This window comes from Ursus arctos, unplaced genomic scaffold, assembly GCF_023065955.2.
Source record: "Ursus arctos isolate Adak ecotype North America unplaced genomic scaffold, UrsArc2.0 scaffold_13, whole genome shotgun sequence".
NCBI lineage: Eukaryota > Metazoa > Chordata > Mammalia > Carnivora > Ursidae > Ursus > Ursus arctos.
Genome location: NW_026622797.1, coordinates 33,404,945 through 33,423,275, shown reverse-complemented (window position 1 = coordinate 33,423,275; position 18,331 = coordinate 33,404,945). Strand labels below are relative to the sequence as shown.

The 18,331-nt window shown below is 35.2% G+C and overlaps 1 protein-coding gene across 2 annotated transcripts in view; it reads left to right on the top strand.

Annotated features, from left to right (window-relative positions):
• LAMA2 (laminin subunit alpha 2) overlaps positions 1 to 18,331 on the top strand; it is a 603,226-nt gene that overhangs the window by 194,581 nt on the left and 390,314 nt on the right. For both annotated transcript variants that reach the window (XM_057311058.1, XM_057311057.1), the window contains exon 4: positions 3,792 to 4,034. In XM_057311058.1, coding sequence (XP_057167041.1) covers positions 3,792 to 4,034 — 243 coding nt within the window. The remainder of the gene's footprint in view (positions 1 to 3,791; positions 4,035 to 18,331) is intronic.

Below are 18,331 nucleotides of genomic sequence, written 5' to 3'. Positions count from 1 at the left end.
ATTTTGCTAGGTGACATATGAATGGAATATGAAATAAAAAGTAGTTATCTTTGTTACAGTAAAATGTCAAACATTTGATATTATTTCAAAAGTTATTTGGATTTTTTTAAGGCACGAAGTTCGTAAAAAATGCCCATTGACAGGAAAAGAACGTTGGGCTATTGTGTGTTGCAATATCAGGTTTGTCGAAGCCTAGCTGTCATAGCATTTTTGCACTTCTTAGAATGAGGCATTTGCTGTCCTTGTTGCACAGCACAGATTAGGGTTTTGTTCATCTGGAAAAAAAGGTTTTATAATTACTGATTTTTGACGAGTCTTTATACTGAAGACACAAGACATAATTAATACAAGTAGCATAGGTACATTAGAGAATTATTCTATGAGGGTCATTAAAATTGTGTTGTACTTAGAACATCACTGTTAAAATTTTACACAGCATTCTCTGATGCCTTCAAAGAATACTTCTGTTCATTGTGTTTTTCAATAATGCTGTCTACCACATTTTTAAAAGTTTATTCAAAATACTACATGCCAGCTAATTTAATTAATTTTGCATGAAATGTGAAAGAATCCATAGAAAATAAATGAAAGAGGGATATTGTTTTGAAATGGGGCTCCTCTACTATTCTCTAAGGCAATGCCTGCTTTTCCATGTCACTTAATGCTGGCTGTTATATTGAATTATAGAAAGAATCTGTGGGGTTTCTAGTATAACTTTGTTTCATGGATTTCATCTATTATTTCAGAGCCAACACAGAAGTTCCGAAGTCATAAATCCACATTGTAGCTCAAAGAAAATTTGGCCTTTTCCTGTTTATGCTTGCTGATCTGCTTTCTAAACAAAGTTCTTTATCAGTTACCTCAATGTGTCTTTATTTTTATTATTGGGTACCTGTGATCCCTAATTATGCTTTGTTATTTCTCTTTTTGTTTTCTATTTAAAAAAATACCTTTGTACATTTTTTTTTCCTGAATGGAAACATGTTAATTTAAATAATTTATATAGATTCTTTTCCCAAAGAACATGCAGTTTTGTTTTCATCATCTTATTATGTCTTCCATGGTTTTGATGTTGGAAAATAAACAATGTAAAACAAGGTAAAAGAGTTTAAGTAATTTTCTTAGCTCATAGAGACATATAATATGATGAACACCCAAGCAATGTATGTCTTGGTTCCTGCAAGTGAAAAAAAAATATGCTGGTGTTGACTGAGAATCAAGATATAACAGGAAAAAAAGTATTATGCTAATAGAAGTAACATTGTAGTATGTTGCAGTGATTCTGGTTATGCAACTAAATGTAATTAATATTGAATGCCCACTATTTCAAAAGAGTTATAATAAGGATTGTAACATCTTTAAAGATATAAAAACTATAGTCTCTGCCCTTTAGGAGCTCACAATTTAGTTACTTGTATTCTTTTTTTTTTTTTTTTATCATTTTACAAACCTTGCCATGAATACTTCAGGATTACCAGAAATTGAAATCAGAGCTTTATGTTTATAGTAGAAAGAACTATCTTCGTACTGTATCAGATTAACCAATTGGTACGTTCCTCAGTGAATTTATTTATAAAAAAATTCCATGTGCATCAGTTGTTGAATATGGAGTGTCTAAGAGAAATATTCCTTATGAATAACAACAAAAGATGCAGAAACAACAAATGTTTTAGATAAGTATTGAGAGAGCGTGTTCTATCTTACTCCTAATCTTGTTCTTTCTCTGATAGAGAATTTGGCTTTAATTGTATTCATTTTATTTAATTGTCTTTATTTTAAAAAGTAACCTTATTAAAAACTAAGAGATTTATGCTAATACATTAATATAGCAGGATATTGGATGGAAAGTCAAATCTCTCCTCCTCCTCGACTCCTTATTCTCAAACCTCAGACGTAGTAATAGCTTCAACACGTACATGCATATTCTTCCCCAAAATATCAAAGCACATATACATGTACATAGGTATGTGTGTCTATTTACACTTATACTTACCTGTGTCCCTCTGTAAATATAAACTCATAGTATCTCTCACCTGGACTGATAGACAATAAAACAGAACCGTCAAAGCCCAGACAAATCAAAGCAGATGTCTTGGCTGTTCCTTGCTATGCTGAGATTAACAAGATGGTCTCAGGGGAGAAGAGGCATTTGGGAGGCTTGGGCAACAGTGATTTGCCAGCAAGTACAGAAGCTTATTTCAAAATTTTAATAGTTTTTCCACAACTCTGCCTAAAGGGCCAATACCAGCCCTACTTTCAATCATTTGATGACTCATGTTTCCCCTCACAGCATACCTGTGGCCATGTTCTCATAAGGACCTCTATAGCCCAGCATCAGAGCTATTTGTGTTGCCCCTCCCATACCAAATTTTCATATTTTTAAGTTTGGTCCCTCGGAGTTGACCATGCACACTGTACATGCATTCATGAAGGTCTCATGTCAAAATTATGAAGCAGTTGAAATTTGTTTCTAAAACATTCCTTTCACAATTCCCTCTGTTGTCCAGTGGGTCCTTTAGTCACATTTTAGTGGGTCCATCCTCCCACTTGCACCATTCCAGTGATTCTAATTACACAGAGCTTAGTGTTTTCAGGCTCCCCATATTTCACAGCATTTAGTAAACAAAAACATGTCATGTTGCTTTATTAGTAGTGTACATTTTATGTATCTCTTTACTACAATATATTTTCAACCCGTGGATGGTAGGACTGCAATTCAAAGTAGTTTATAGATAAAAACTTTCTACCCAGGGCATTGAATATAAGCGTCACTCAGTAATGTTTGTGCATTATTCGTTTGGACTACATTGGTTATGCACTATCACAAAACATCTAGAATGTTTGCTTTTTATGCCTTCATATTTTATGTAGATTTCAAAATAAAGGATTTTGCCACATTCCGCTCAATTGTCACTCTGTTGACATACAGTAACTTCATGTCTTTCTCTTTATTTTCCTTTTTTTTAAAGTACATGTTTACTTCTTGTACAGAAAGTATAATCACCGTTCACTTAATATGTTCCAGTTTCAATCAGTTGTCTGAAGGTCCTAGAACTTCTTCTCCATTATTTTCCATTTGGGGGTTGTAGAGTAATTGACATTTATTAAGTATTTACAAGTCCTTTGTCAGGTACTTTGCATACATTATCTCATTTAATTCAAGTTGTTGCTTCATACTGTACTTATTATGCCTAATTTGTAGAAAAGGAAGCTAATGTTGGAAAAATAAAATCATCTGTCCAAAGTCACATAAATGCTGAGACCACAATTTGAATACAGGACTGTGTCTCTAAAGCTCTGTGTTATTTTTTCTTTTCATAAAAGCACCTAATTCCACCTGCATTGTACTTTTCTGAGGATTAAGTGATATAAGTGAGTATATTTTCTAAACTCGCAAGCACTTATCCACACATGGAATTTCTAACTCATACTTTATACTTTCTAATACAGTAAGGTGAGTAAATTGGTGTGTAATGAATGCTTTAGGTGATCATGATTATAATGGAATTTTAAAAATCAGATGAAATGATGTCAATGATTTGTTAGAGAACTAAAATCTAATCTTAACCCATTTCCTTTAAAGCCATGGCTGTCAAGATGAAACATCTCGCTTTAGCAAAAGGTATTAAACATGAACATGTAACAGTAAAATCATTTCAGAGAACATAATAGGGTTATGGAATAAAATCTGAAATAAAATCTACTGTAGCATTAAGCTTTATATTTCCTAAAAAATGGTGAGAATACTTTGGAATTCAAAGTTGCACGTTGTTGTCGTCACTCTTCCCCAGGTGTTCCAGATTGCATATGTGATTGTGAAAGCAGCAAACTCCCCTCGGCCTGGAAACTGGATTTTGGAACGCTCACTTGATAATGTTGAATACAAGCCCTGGCAGTATCATGCTGTGACAGACACCGAGTGTCTAACTCTCTACAATATTTATCCCCGTACTGGACCGCCATCCTATGCCAAAGATGATGAAGTCATCTGCACTTCCTTTTATTCCAAAATACACCCCTTGGAAAATGGAGAGGTAAGAGGGGACAACTTACCATAAGTACATTTAAGTAGGCCTGTCAGGAAGATGTGAATATATCAGTAATTAATGTCAGGGAGATTTTAAAATAGGATTTAGCATAAGTACATTTAAATGAGTTATTAAATAAAAAGGAAAAACCCAAGGTGATTAGAATTTTAACTACCTTCATCCAGTATGTGTCTCCCAAACCCAATAAAGATCAGAAAAGCAGAAATAGGTTTAAGTCAGAAAGTCAATGATTAATTTCACAGAAAGAGACTTTTTTGACAATGAGATTGCTAACAATTGGAGAAAGACTGAGATCTTCACAGAAGCCTTAGATCTGAGTGTACTCTGGTCTCAAGATGGGGGCAAAAGAGATGAAATTTAGGGAGAAATATAGTTGATATAAAGGACCTAAATAACAGGGAATTCTGCTGGGTTTTGCATGTTTTTCAGTTCTTACCACGGAGGACTGGAGTTGGGTTTTTGGTTGGTTGTTTGTGGTCAGGCTTCTTACATGCTTTATTCAACAGTGTTCAGCTTCTCTGTGGCGTCTCTTACCTTTCAGTTTTTACATTTATTCAAACCATGGCTTCACCTGTTACCATCTGTGTGATCTTGAGCCAGTGACTGAAATTCTCTGTGCTTTGGTTTCATCCCGCATAAATTGGGGAAAATAATAATAGCTCTTATTTCATATGATCATTAAGAAAATTAAATGAGTTATTATATTTGAAGCAGGACGACAGTGCTGACAGACCAATACTAAATGTTCTATAAGCATTAACTATTTTTATAGTTAAATAAATAATAATAGTAATAATAATAACCATCATTGTTAGTAGTAGTAGGAGTCAGTACTTTTCTCAAATCCCAAACCTTGACTTAGTGATTCTCTTGGATTCTCCAGTATTTCCCTAATCTGTCTCCCTTCAGTGGGTGTGGCCTGACTACTTGAGTCCTACCTGCTATAACACCTCAACTTATACTCAAATCTGATAGTCACTCCTCATGCGTCCACACGCCTGAAGCTAGTATCATTTTTTATATTCACATTTTCAGTAAACCCATATTCATATTCTATCAGACCCACCTCAGCCAGTTGAAGGTTATCTTTTTAAACACTTGTCAGGAAAGTTAGATTTTTGACACAAATGATCACTCCCTTTTGGCACTATTATTCTATGACTGTATACTAGTGCCTCACTGTATTTCAAATTCCATGTTCAAAAATATCAGTTTTGGGGAAGAAAAATTCCAAACGGTGCTCTCAGCAGAGATTTCAATCTGCCAAATGACAAGGAGTCAAATGCGATGAGTCAAACAGCTGTTCAACCTGCTTTGTGCCCAGAGGCATCCAATTCCCGGCCAGATTGGCCTGAGGATATGGGAGTAGGGAGGGAACGTAGAGATAATATATTTGAGTTGAATTTTTATTATTTTTTTCCTGGATTTAGTATTTACCAGAACTAATAATTATCTAATATTTATAAAGCTATATTTTACCTTGAAAAAGTGGTCCAATTCAGAAATTGGTTGAACGATATAAAATGTGCCTACATAGATATGTAACCTACAGGTTTACATGCATAGTCCCAAAAGATGATCTCCCTACATTGATGGTGGTTCTCCATCCTTTAGACCGTGTCAGTCTGCCAACATGGAACATATATGCTGTTTGTTCACTTAGCTGGCTGTATTGTTTTCACTCCTAGACACTCACTAAAAACTACTCGTTGATGGTGGCTATTAGGAAAAATTTACTCAAATTTCTCTATGGCATTTAAGTCTATTTCTTTCTCATAGGAAAGTGGATGTTAAGAAAAGAAAGTAATTCAAAATATTTGAAATATAATGGTAGTATTTAAGAGTAAGAATTAAATTCAGACCTCTCCTAAAATACCTGTCTCAATATATATAGCTTACTCTGTGAAACATGGTGCTTTTTGGAATAAACAGATACAGGGAAGGTAGGTGAGATATATTCTCCAAGACTTCCAGCTCACTGGTAACAAAACTAAGATAAGAATCCATGTATCCAGGTCCCCTGGCCTCCAGATTGAGGTTTCTTTCATACTCCAGTAAAGATTGGAAGTTGATTTTTTTCTTTTTTTTAAAGTTGGTAATTGATAAACTCAAGAGTTCAGAGAAGACAGATGTTGGATCCAGTACGAGTAGAAAGAGTCCTAATTCTGAGGTGTTGCAATATAGAAGAATGTACGTGAGATTAGAAGTCTCAGTTCTGGTCTTGCTTCTCGTTTTTGTGGGCTCTTTGGTTGGTCACTTAATCTTTCTGAGATTGAATTTCTTTTTGGATGCCAGCTGAAATATAATTATTAGTGCTATGATCAAGACTTTGCAGAGAAATGAAGTCATACTCAAATAAGAAAAACAAACATATAAACCAGTAATTGGTTTATATGTGGTTTATATATATAAAAAATAATATAAATCCTACAACAGAAATGTTTACAGAGAGTGACAGATTCCCCTAGGTGAGCCAAAGGAGCTGCACTGAGAAGATCACTTCTCAGAATACAAGTAAACCAGAAACAACTCTTGATATCTCACAATTTCAAGGCCAATATGCAAATTTATTTCCAAAATGGGATATGGGTTAAACAAGACATATAACAGAATTTACCTCCAATGTTGATGGATATTTTTATTAGGTATAGAATTGTAAGGTTGCAGCTTTTTTTCTTTTGGCACATTTGGTTGTCTTCTGGTTTCCATTGTTAATATAGAAAAGTTAGCTTTTGAATAATTATCTATTGTCTATCTGTTTTCTTTAAATATTTTTCTTTGTTTTTGTTTTTCAGTAATTTTACTATGATGTCCCAGATCTGCTCTCCCCAATAAAATAGTCACTAACCATATGAGGTTATTTAATTTAGATTTCATTAACTCAAATAGAATGAAAATTCAGGTCCTCAGTTACACAGCCACATATCAGGTGCTCAATAGCCTGATGTGACTAGCAAATACCACATTTAATTATGCAGAATACAACTTTTCCATTGTTGTACAAAGTTTTGAGCAACATTACTATAGATAATACCTTTTTAATACCTGCATTAAGATTTATTTGGTTGATATATTTGCAGTTACATCTTTCATCAGTTCAGTAAATAATTCAACCATTAACTTTCCAAATACTGTTCTTTTCCTCAATCTCTTCTATAAAAATCTACTATAAAAGTTAATAATTTGGAACTTCTCACTGTTTATCTTACACTCTCTTTCATATACACTCATCTTTTTGGCCTTTGTTCTTCATTTTAGATATTTTCTTCTGGCTTACTTCCAGTTCACTAATTCTTTTTTTAGCTATGTAAAACCTGCTATTAAAACTGTTCATGGGATTCTTAATTTCATTTATTACATTTTTCAGTTCTAGAATTTATCTTTGTTTCTTTTTTTTTTTTTTAGATTTTTATTTACTTATTTATTTGACAGAGAGAGGCAGTGAGAGAGGGAACACAAGCAGGGAGGGTGGGAGAGGGAGGAGCAGGCCGAGCAGGGAGCCCAATACAGGGCTCGATCCCAGGATCCTGGGCCAAAGGCAGATGCTCAATGACTGAGCCACCCAGGCACCCCATAGAATTTGTCTTTGTTTCATTTTCAAATAGTTTAGCATCAGTTTTATATTGAAATGTTACATATTTATATATATTTAACAAGATTATATTTACACTTTTAGTATTCTATCTTTATCTCATTGAGCATAAAGTAATAATTATTTAAGAGCTTTTGTTTGATAATTCTAATATCCGGCCTCTGTAGATATATGTTATCTGAGCTGCAGGTTCTTTTTAATGATGTCTTATACACTCATGTTTCTGATTATTTTTGCATAAAAGAAGTTATATTTTAAAATGTGTATGTAGAAATAACTTGAGGCCTAAGATATTGTGAGGATTTTCTGATGCTTCTGCCAGGCAATGGCAATATAGATGATCTTAGTAAATATCAAATGATTTCACTCATATGTGGAATTTAAGAAACAAAACAGATGAACATAGGGAAAGGGAAGGAAAAATAAGATGAAATCAGAGAGGGAGACAAACCATAGGCACTCTTAACTGTACGAAACAAACTGAGGGTTGCTGGAGGGGAGGTGGTAGGGGGATGGGGTAACTGGGTGATGGGCTTTAAGGAGGGCGCTTGATGTACCGAACACTGGGTGTTATATGCAACTGATGAACACTAAATTCTACTTCTGAAACGAATACACTATATGTTAATTAAATTGAATTTAAATAAAAATTAAAAAAAAAAATTGGGGGGAGTAAAATTTCTGGGACCTAGATGACTCAAAGCTGTGCTGTAACCCAGTAACAGCTGCTTTAATTCCAGTTTACTTTAGGCTTCCTGTTTTTGGAGTCTAAACCAAAGTATGTGGGATTTACCAAAGTCCCACCCATACAAATCATGTCTTCCTAGTACACTGAGGCCATCAAAGCACTGCTTATTCTCTGAGCCATATCTTCTGGACAGGGAAATGCCCATCAGACAGAAGCTGTCACATCTCTTTAGACATCTTTCTTCTTGATATTGAGAAGGTGATTTTCTACCCTCTTGATAACTCTCTGATGGCTTTAAGTAAATGTTTTGACATTTTTCTGCACTTGGTCTAGTTGTTATCATTGAGTGTATTAATACTAGTTATAGAATCTACTATAAAAAGAAACATAGTCTCATATGCATTTTTTAAAAATTATTTTGAAATCATTTTAGATGTATGTAAATGTAAGAAGAGTATAGAGAATCCCTACGTTCATTTTACCCAGCTTCACTCATGTTAATTCCTTACAAGCTACCATGTATCTCTCAAAACTAAGAAATGAACATTGGTACATTACTTTGATATTGATATACTGGTGCATGATTTCATTCATGTTATCATTAATGTCTTTTTTGTTTTATGGGATCCAATTTGGGATATCTAATTGCAATTAGTCATTGTGTCTTCTTAGTCTCCTCTAATTTATGAAAATTTCCTAATCTTCCCTTATTTTTCCCAATCACTTTTAACAGCATCGGTCAAGTGTTTTGTGGCATATTATTCATTTTACATTCTCTGATGTTTTCTCATGATTAAACTGGGCTTCTGGGTTTTGGGGAAGAACACCACAGAGGTGAAACAGCTTTTTCACTGCATCACTCCTCTTTCTTTGTACGTGCACATTTTGTCTATTTCCTTTTTTCCTTCTTATTGGCTTATAAGTCTTATAGTTTTTTTGTTTGTTTGTTTGTTTGTTTGTTTTTAAGAGAGAGAGAGAAAGGCAGGGAGGGGCAAAGGGAGACAGAGAATCTTAAGCAGGCTCCATGACCAGCGAGGGGACTGATGCAGGGCTCAGTCTCAGGACCTTGAGGTCATGACCTGAGCCAAAATCAAGAGTCGGATGCTTAACCAACTGAGCCACACAGGCGCCCCAGTCTTATTGTGCTTCTAGGTAGATTTTTATTTTGGACAACAGTGTCTAAATATTCACTATGACTTAAAATATATATTTTTGACTAAGCATTGATGATCATTTGCTTCCAGTCCTTCACAATATACTTAAATATAAATTTAAGTTAGAGAATAAGAGAAATAAGAACAAAGTATTTTTAAGGCCCACCCATGAAACAAGGCATTATAAAATAAACATGTCTCAATTTTAATACACTAATTAAGCAATACTGTTTATATTATAGGTATAGAATATTTATACAAAGTAGTCTTCTGTGATTAATATCAAATCTATGGAGTTTAAGGTTTATTACATTGTTACTTGTCTGGAGAATTTTGGGGACATGTCAAAATGTTTAGAACATTCTAGAATATTATACTTTAGATGAAAAGTGCATCATTTTAGACCTGAAAGTTACCTTAGGTAGATTCCTCATTGGTCTATTCAAATCCTTTAATAATATCCTTCAATATTATAGCCCTCAACTTCAGCTTCTTCTGTATCCAAACTTCAATACTGCCCTTTGTCCATGTCGTTATTAGAAGCCATTTGGCTTTTCCTTCTGGTCTCTTGAATTTTAACAGATTCATCTCTGTTTATTTCTTCTACTTTATTTGTTGATCCAGCCACCCCCACTCTTTTCCCTCCAGTCTCTGGCTTGGCCCCTTCTCTGCCTTCCACCTCACATTTCCTGAAAGAGATCAACAAATGTTGATCCTGTGGATTCACCAGAAGGATACTTTAGGGCACATATCAGTCCCCTAGACAACTAGATTCAACTACTTCCAAGAAAGAGATTAGTCCTGCAGTCTAGCATCCTGGGCTTACACCCAGAGGAAGAAGAGTTCACTCTGAGCTATTAGATGATCAAGTCTCAGCACCTGGCAAAAGAGAGATAATGGAGGACAATGGAGGCATAATAATTTGACCCAGTATGTTGTTACCCAAGCTGTAAACAGAAGGCTTTGAGCAAAAGCCTTCAAGGATTTTCATTTTAGAAAAGTTGTGTATCTGTAATGCCAGGAGAGGGCTTAGCAGGCAACATGCCTTGCCTTGCTTTGAGAGAATGATCCTGAGCTCCCTAATAAGAGTTGTAGGGTATGAAGCAACAGACTCCAGAGGCCCTCCTTACTTTGATGCCAGTCAAAGAGGAAAGCTTTGGTGGGAACAGCTCCATAGATATACCTCTTCGGGAGTGCAACAGAGAGTCAATTCCATCAAGAGCTACTATCAGCTCAAGTGCTGTCTCTGATGGAAGCATTTGCCCCAAGATGCTTTTGAGACTTGCTAATAAGAACTGCTACTTAGAGACACCACTGAAGACCATGCTTGCAGCTCTGGTTCCTCCCAAGCTTAGCTTTACTTGGACATCATCGCTGGGGGCATTTGAAAGAGCTATTTCTGAGTTCAAGGCTTATAATTCAGTAGATTTCGGAAGGGTTTAGGAAGCTGTAGGTATATTTTAAACAAGCAGTCCTGGTGATTTTGATGTCCTTCCTCCTTATTGTTCAGATATTTCCAGCCTTCTCAAACCCTGGAGAAGAACTGATCATCAGTGATTTAAGGAAAGAGTATCATTCATTCTAGCTACAATACTTCTAACTAAAGGACTTATGTTTTCTGTCAGGAAACATGATTGACATTGGCGGACTGAATCTCTGGGTGGGTTTGAGTTGAGTAAATGAAATTTGAGCTATAGCTAGGTTATAGATGGCTGAAGAGGTGGCTGAAAGAGAATCACATTACTAGTGACTGACAAGGATGCGGACATATAGCTGGCACTACTTTAGGAGTCCTAAAATCATCATAAATGTTTTTCCTTTATATGAGATTCTCCCCTTTCTCTGGCTGGGATTATCCCTTTTAATTTCTTTGGGTTGTCAGTAGACTGCTAACTAAATATGCATGGTTACCATAGTAATTTTTGCTTAAATTTCCTCATACAGAGGAAAAGTTACTTACATATGATTTCCTCTCCTTACCACTCTTCTGGACTGCAACTCAAATGGAACTTAGATTCACTTTGATTCTGCTTTTGAAACATGGCAGGCTTGTATAAAAATCCCTGAGAAACCATCATTAATTCTTGAAGACACTTTTTTTCCCCTGTAAACTATATGTAGAGCTTTGATATAATTTTGATTTCCTATGTGACAGAATTTTATATACACAGAATATTTTTCTTCCTCTTTTCATCACCTGACATTGTGGTGATTCTTAGAACTGCAAATACTGGAGAATGAAGAAATGAACCCAACCTTGTATTTAAAACTGTTTCTGAGATCTTTCTTTGGTGTAATGTTGAGGATGTAGCATGATTGCATGACTCAGTTTGTGTGGAAATGAGGAACGAGCCTTTCACAGTTATCCTTGAAGTCGTTCCTTTATGGAAAAGCATCCAGGTATCACTAATTTGTTATGAATAGAAATTTAGGGAAATGCTTATTTAGGGTTTCAGACTTCCTTTCTCTAAAAATAATTCTTGTATTGACCAACATGGTGGCAGTTAGTACTTTGAACAACAATATGAGAAAGTACCTCGTTACAGTGAGGTTTACCTGGCATCCTCCAAAACAGCAAGTTTCAACTCTAGTTAGAACACACAGAGCACTTGAAAAATTTTGGAATTACACACATAAAAATCATAATTCATTTAAAAGACAGACCTTTGTGAGAAAGATAAAATTAAGAGGATTGTGTTCTTCCTTTCTGCTGATCAGTTTATAGTTTTCCCCTAACAATATTGTGCTTAGAAAGTATCAGTAAATCCTTGTCAAATTAATACAGTATTATTGAAAAATCATGAAGGCCAGAGAAAGTAAGCAAGAGTGGAATCTTGAGGAGGAAGCACCAATACTTAGGGGCTGGTTATCTCAGTGTTATAGAAGAGAATCTACCAACATTTATTAAAATGAATAAAAAGAAGAAACTTAGGCTTCTGTTAAGCTAGGTAAGGTAGTACAGGGTTGTAGGAGAAGGCTTGAAAGTACAACTTGCTGTTTTTTAGGTGCTCACTGGATTCGATTTTTAGATAGAGCCTTGCCATTGATTAAACATGGAGTTTGGACGGATGAGTAAACTGTCCAATGTGTGTCCCGGCCAGTTCATCTGACTATAATGAAGATCAAAGTAGGACGTTTATAGTACTGCCTCCTTGTCTGCATAATATGATTCCAAGTTCTCTAGTTCAACAGTTATCATTGGCTTAAGCTCACCCCTAGTTGCAGTGTGATTGAGCTGGCTTAGCCTGAATTGAGACCAGGGTGCATGCAAGTGGCAGAGCCATGCTGTGCTGTTTCGTATGGTCAGCACTGGGGTAGGGGGACGGTGACTAAACAGGAATGAAAGAATAAGCAATGCAAAAAAAAAAAAATGAGCTTGCTGGAGTTTAAAGAGACAGAAAAAATAGATGAAGGTCTCAAATGCTGACATGGGTTAGTCCGGGGCCTGGAAGATTATAATAATGATAGCTAACATTTATCACACACTTGTTTTATGGCAGGCACTACTCCAAGGGTTTACAAATAGAAGCTCACATGGACTAATACTTGTCTTATTTCATAGTTGAGGGAAATATGGTATAGAGAGGTCAAATAACTTGCCCAGCGTACCAAGCTAGTAATTTTTGGAGCTGTGATTTGAATCCAGTGTGTCCTCTGAGTACCAGAAAGGCACAAGAACAAAAGTTTTCTTCTGTGTCTGGGTTTTCTTGGCAAATCTGCTGGGCACTGCAAACCCATGAGGCCTCACCACCCAGCAGAACTTGCTTCTCTCTGCATGAGATTGCACAGACCTGGGACTGGGCTGCTGCTTTGTTTTTAACTTAGAGGGATTTAATCTTTTAATGTTTTATGTTATGAAAAAAATTCTTTTTTTCTTTTTGATAGTAACTTACTTTAAAAATACAGAGTAGATTTTTTTAAAAAATCTGAATTCTTTGTTTTGTAATCTTTTTGTTTATCTTGCTTATTTTACCTTTTTAATGATTTTTAATTTCTAGTTTTAAGAGTTTTATCTTGGTATATTTATATTTATCATATATTGTGTTTCTTTTTTAACTTCAGTAAAATTTCTTTTATATTGTCTCTTATACACACACATACACACATACACGCACACTGTTAATTTTAATTATTGTTTTTAGAATTTGATGGCTTCCAATTGTATTATAAGCTTGTCAGAATTTTTTTCTTGTCTTTCAGATTTTTTTAAAATCTGTCTTTTATAACTCAAGTAACTTTTTCATATAATTTCATCAGTTTTATTGTAGCTTATATTTTAAAGTATTTTACATTATTTTTGATTATTTTATTTTGAGCTTATTTTGTACTTTTGTTATTAAATGCTATTCTGTATGTCTTGTGTTTAGTTGTTTTGGTTCATTGTATTCAACAGGGTTTTAAATAACTTTGAAGAGATTCATTTCACCAGAGTATAGACAGTTATATCAAATATTACATTTGGCAGAAAGACAGCAATTCCCCATCTTATAGGTAATTGTATTAAAAATATCAAGTAAAGGACCAGGTGAATGATTTTTTTGTTGTTATTCATCAAAACTCTTAAGATTTGTGTTTTACTTTGGCTCATGTTAACTCTTTAAAATTGTTACTGTTATTATCAATTAGGTAAAATCTTGTCTGGACTGAATTGACATTATTTATCCCATTGTTAGAAAAAACAGTCACCTATACCCCTAAATTAACTAGTCTCAGTCTTTTGGACATTTCAAAATGTTTATGGTTTTGATCAGAATAAATTTCTGACTTTCTTTTTTAGACGAGTGGTATTTTTTGTATGAAAGACAGTATTTTCATACACCCCACTTTTGGTCAGTGCCAAAATCACTGTATGTAAGGAAATTTGCAAAGGATAGAATAAGATTTAATATTATATAGAATTTTTAGCTTATACGTCCACTAATTCTTTCTTCCATATAAATATTATGGGGACGTAAGTGCATAAGAATTATGGTAGCACCTTATAGAAGAATTTCAGAAAAGCTGGGTAAACCAAGTTCCACTTGTTATATTAATTGCAACTTGTCATAGAAAACACCTATGTTAAAGTTCTCTGGGCTGAGAATTATATATTGTTGTCAGTTATTTGGGTCTCAATTCTAAAGCATATGGAGATTACAAAATTATGAAGTAGGAATAATATTTATTGTGTACAGAAAGAGAGAAAAATAACTATTAAATATGCTGGACTATATAAGCAGCAATTAAGACCACTGAAACTCATCTGTGGCTTTTAAAATCAAGAGTGAAGTCCTGAGCAAATATTCTGTGATGAAATAGCAGGTCATGCTCGATGTGATGATGTCTTATCATTTTTAATTTTAACATCGCCAAAGTAGGGGCTAAGCCTTTCAGTTAAAATGTAACCTCCACAGAGAGGAAGAGGATTAGTGGGTTAACTGTTGTTATTGTTATAGACAATGTTGGCCGTAATAATTTTGCATATGGTACTTCATTGATTACAAAGCACGTGTCATACCCTCTGCCATCTCACCTTCACCAAAGCCTTGAGGGCACTTGAAGCCAAAGTATTTTTTATTCTCCTTTTGCAGATGGAGGTTAAATAACTTGTTTATGGTAACACAGTGGTAAATGTTCAACATTAATCTCTGGTCTAGGTCCAGTTGAAATCTTCTGATGGCAAATCTCATAATCATTTCATTTCCTAAACTGAACCCTTGGGTCCAATAAGCCATCTTCTAAATATGTATTGGCCATTGGTCACAAGGGCTGTGTGACACTGTGGATTATTAAGTGCCATCTACCATCTTTACAGAGAAGAACCTGAGGGTATATCAGAAAATCAGTCTCACATGGGAAAGATAATGTGCTATTATCTTTATTGCAGAAGTATACTTGAAAATACAACGAAGGATCTTGAAGCTAATAGAATAAGCTCCCAATCCCTAGGGAAACTATTTCTACACTAGAGCCATCATCAAAAGTCCTTGAGACAAGTAACCCAGGAGAGGAATGGTTATCATTGCACTTTACAAGCGAACTTAAAAAGATATCAGGAGCTGCTTTACCAGGCCCCCTGCTATGAAATAAAAACCGGAGAAAAATCTACTACAAAGCATTCTAGCCCAAGGATGTGTACTATTTTGTACCGTGGCAGACTGACTGCAGCCAAATATGTATTTTCATTGGAAATATGTAAATGAATAACTTTGCTGAATTCTGCTACCTGCGAATCACAGAAGACATACAATTTAAATTCTAATCATGGGTAGCAAAAGTCCTATGATACTCATTTTGCAAAGGAGAATGGCAACCTTGGCAAGATTACAAGTTAGAAAATTATATTTCCCTTGTGTAAATTTGCTCTTCAGCTTCATTCAGTAAGAATTATTTATTTTCTTATTCAACAGATAAGTGCCTTTTAAAACCAAGCCTACTATTAGGTTGAGCCATATGCAATTGCCAATATTTGACTATTTTTAGTCAATAAATATGCAGCTTCATATGGTTTAAACTAATATATGCCAAAGCATGAGTAGAAATATTTGAAGAAATTTAAATTGTCCTCAGCATAACCTCACCTGTACATATTATTTTAGCAAAAGCATTAGAGGGAAATCAAGTCTCTTCACCGAAATTAAAGTTTATAAGTATAATAATTTATATTATTTATTTTGTGATGGTTTTTCCTTACTTTGTTAGTGATATGGTGAATATTAAACTAAAACTGCATTTATTTCCTAATTTTTGGTGGAGGGGAGAATAGCAAATAGCCTTTTCATATGAATAATCAGGCATTACTTAGGAGCCATGGGGAACTATGTGGAAGTTGAAGGTATATTAGTTACAAGTAAGAAGTTTGGGAACTGAGCTGTTTTGGCTCCTAGAGCGTAAAGCATGTATGCACACATCTGTGTTTTTACAGCCACACATGCCAGTGCCCTTATATTTGCAGCATAATCGGGTAGATAGTTGTTGTATCAGGAGTGCTAGTTGCTACCTTCTTAGAGGCAATTCAAATATTTTTTTAAATTTAAATTCAGTTAGCCAACATACAGTACATCATTAGTTTCAGATGTCGTGTTCCATAATTTATCAGTTGCATATAACACCCAGTGCTCATCACATCACATGCCCTTCTTAATGCCCCTCACCCAATTACTCCATCCCCTAAACCCCCTGCCCTCAAGCAACCCTGTTTGTTTCCTATGGTTAAGAGTCTCACATGGTTTACTCCTCTCTGACTTCTTCCCATTCAGTTTTCCCTCCCTTCCCCTAAGAATCTCTGTGCTATTTCTTATATTCCACATATGAGTGAAACCACATTTCAAATATTTTTAAACCTGATACCCAGTTTATAGCAGTTATCCACTATTTTCTTCAGGATGAATTATCTTATTGCAAGACTATTGGTGAAAATTTTTGAAAATTATGTTAAGGGAAAAGAAACCTCTTATGTTTTTGAAGAGAAAAAAATCATCGCAATGATTTAATTTTGCTATTTCTTATCTTTACATTTGTTCTTTTTATCAGTGGATGAAAAACATTTTGTTCTTCCTTCTTATGATTTGTTATGCTCATTCCATTTATCTTATAACAAGATAAACTTTGGTGTTGAATTAGCTGTAATACAGCAGCTCACACATTAATCACTCCTGAGCAAATGCATTACTAAAAAGATAGGACATCAAAAATATGGCTGGAATACAGTTTCAGTTCAACCACCAAATGATTCGATACTACAAAGAAATGTTATGAGTTTATATAGCCGACAAGTAGTGCTCAGCATTTAGCTACTTTTTTCATTAACAAATACCGAGCACCACCTGTGTAGAAAACTCTATCTTAGGTGCAGGGGACAAAGGACATTATGTTTTGGGGGGATAAGATAGATTAATCAGGGAAAACATCTTGAAGTCTTGGACAAGGTTGTAAAGGCATTCCTAGCACAGAAAAGCCTTGGTTACTGGGGGTGGAGTTAGGGAATGGAGGAAGGGGAAGTGACAGGGGACAGAGAGAGACTAAGAGAGCAAGAAAATGGCAGGGACCTTGTTGGGGAACTGCAAGGTTGCCACACAGGAAATGTGGAAGCAAGTGATGGGATCCCCATTGTGTTCAAAGCAATTGCTTGACTCACCATGATTATTTTAGTCACTGCGTATCTGAATAAATTGAGTAGGGAGGCTATCTGTACTGAGCTATAAGACAGTTTCAGAATGAGAAAATTCAATTTTATTTATTTTGGGGGTGGAGGGGCAGAGAGGGTGGAGGGGCAGAGGGAGGGAAGAGAGAGAGAATCTTAAGCAGGTTCCACGCCCAGCGCGAAGCACAATCTCATAACCTTGAGATCATGACCTGAGCCGAAATCGAGAGTCCAACCCTTAACCAACTGAGCCACCCACGTGCCCTGACAAAATTCAGTTTTAAACTACTCTTGGGAAAAGACCCAAACACCTGCCTTGCAGAAACATGTCACAGCAACAGCTTTTAGGGGAACAGAATTCCTTCCCTGTACAATAATTATGACTAAGTGCTTCTTAAACTAAAAAAATAAAATAAGAATGTTTATCAGCATAAGGAATTAAAGCATTTAGGGTTTTTTTTGGTTTGTTTTTGTCTTTGCTTTAGTTTGTAAGATGTATCCTGTTTTGTAGTTCTTTTCTGACAAGTCTCATGTCATATGAGGTTCACTTTTTAGTGTGAAAAACCTGTTAGTAGAGTTGCAATGTGCTGTCCCTCAGTTTTTCCCAGCGTTTTGGTCAGTCTTTCTCCTGAGACCTAGCTTTGTAATAATTCCCGAAGACAAGCACGGGGTAATATTTTTCTCTGTGTTACCGTCACAGATGGAGTGGGCTAGCTGGTAGAATGG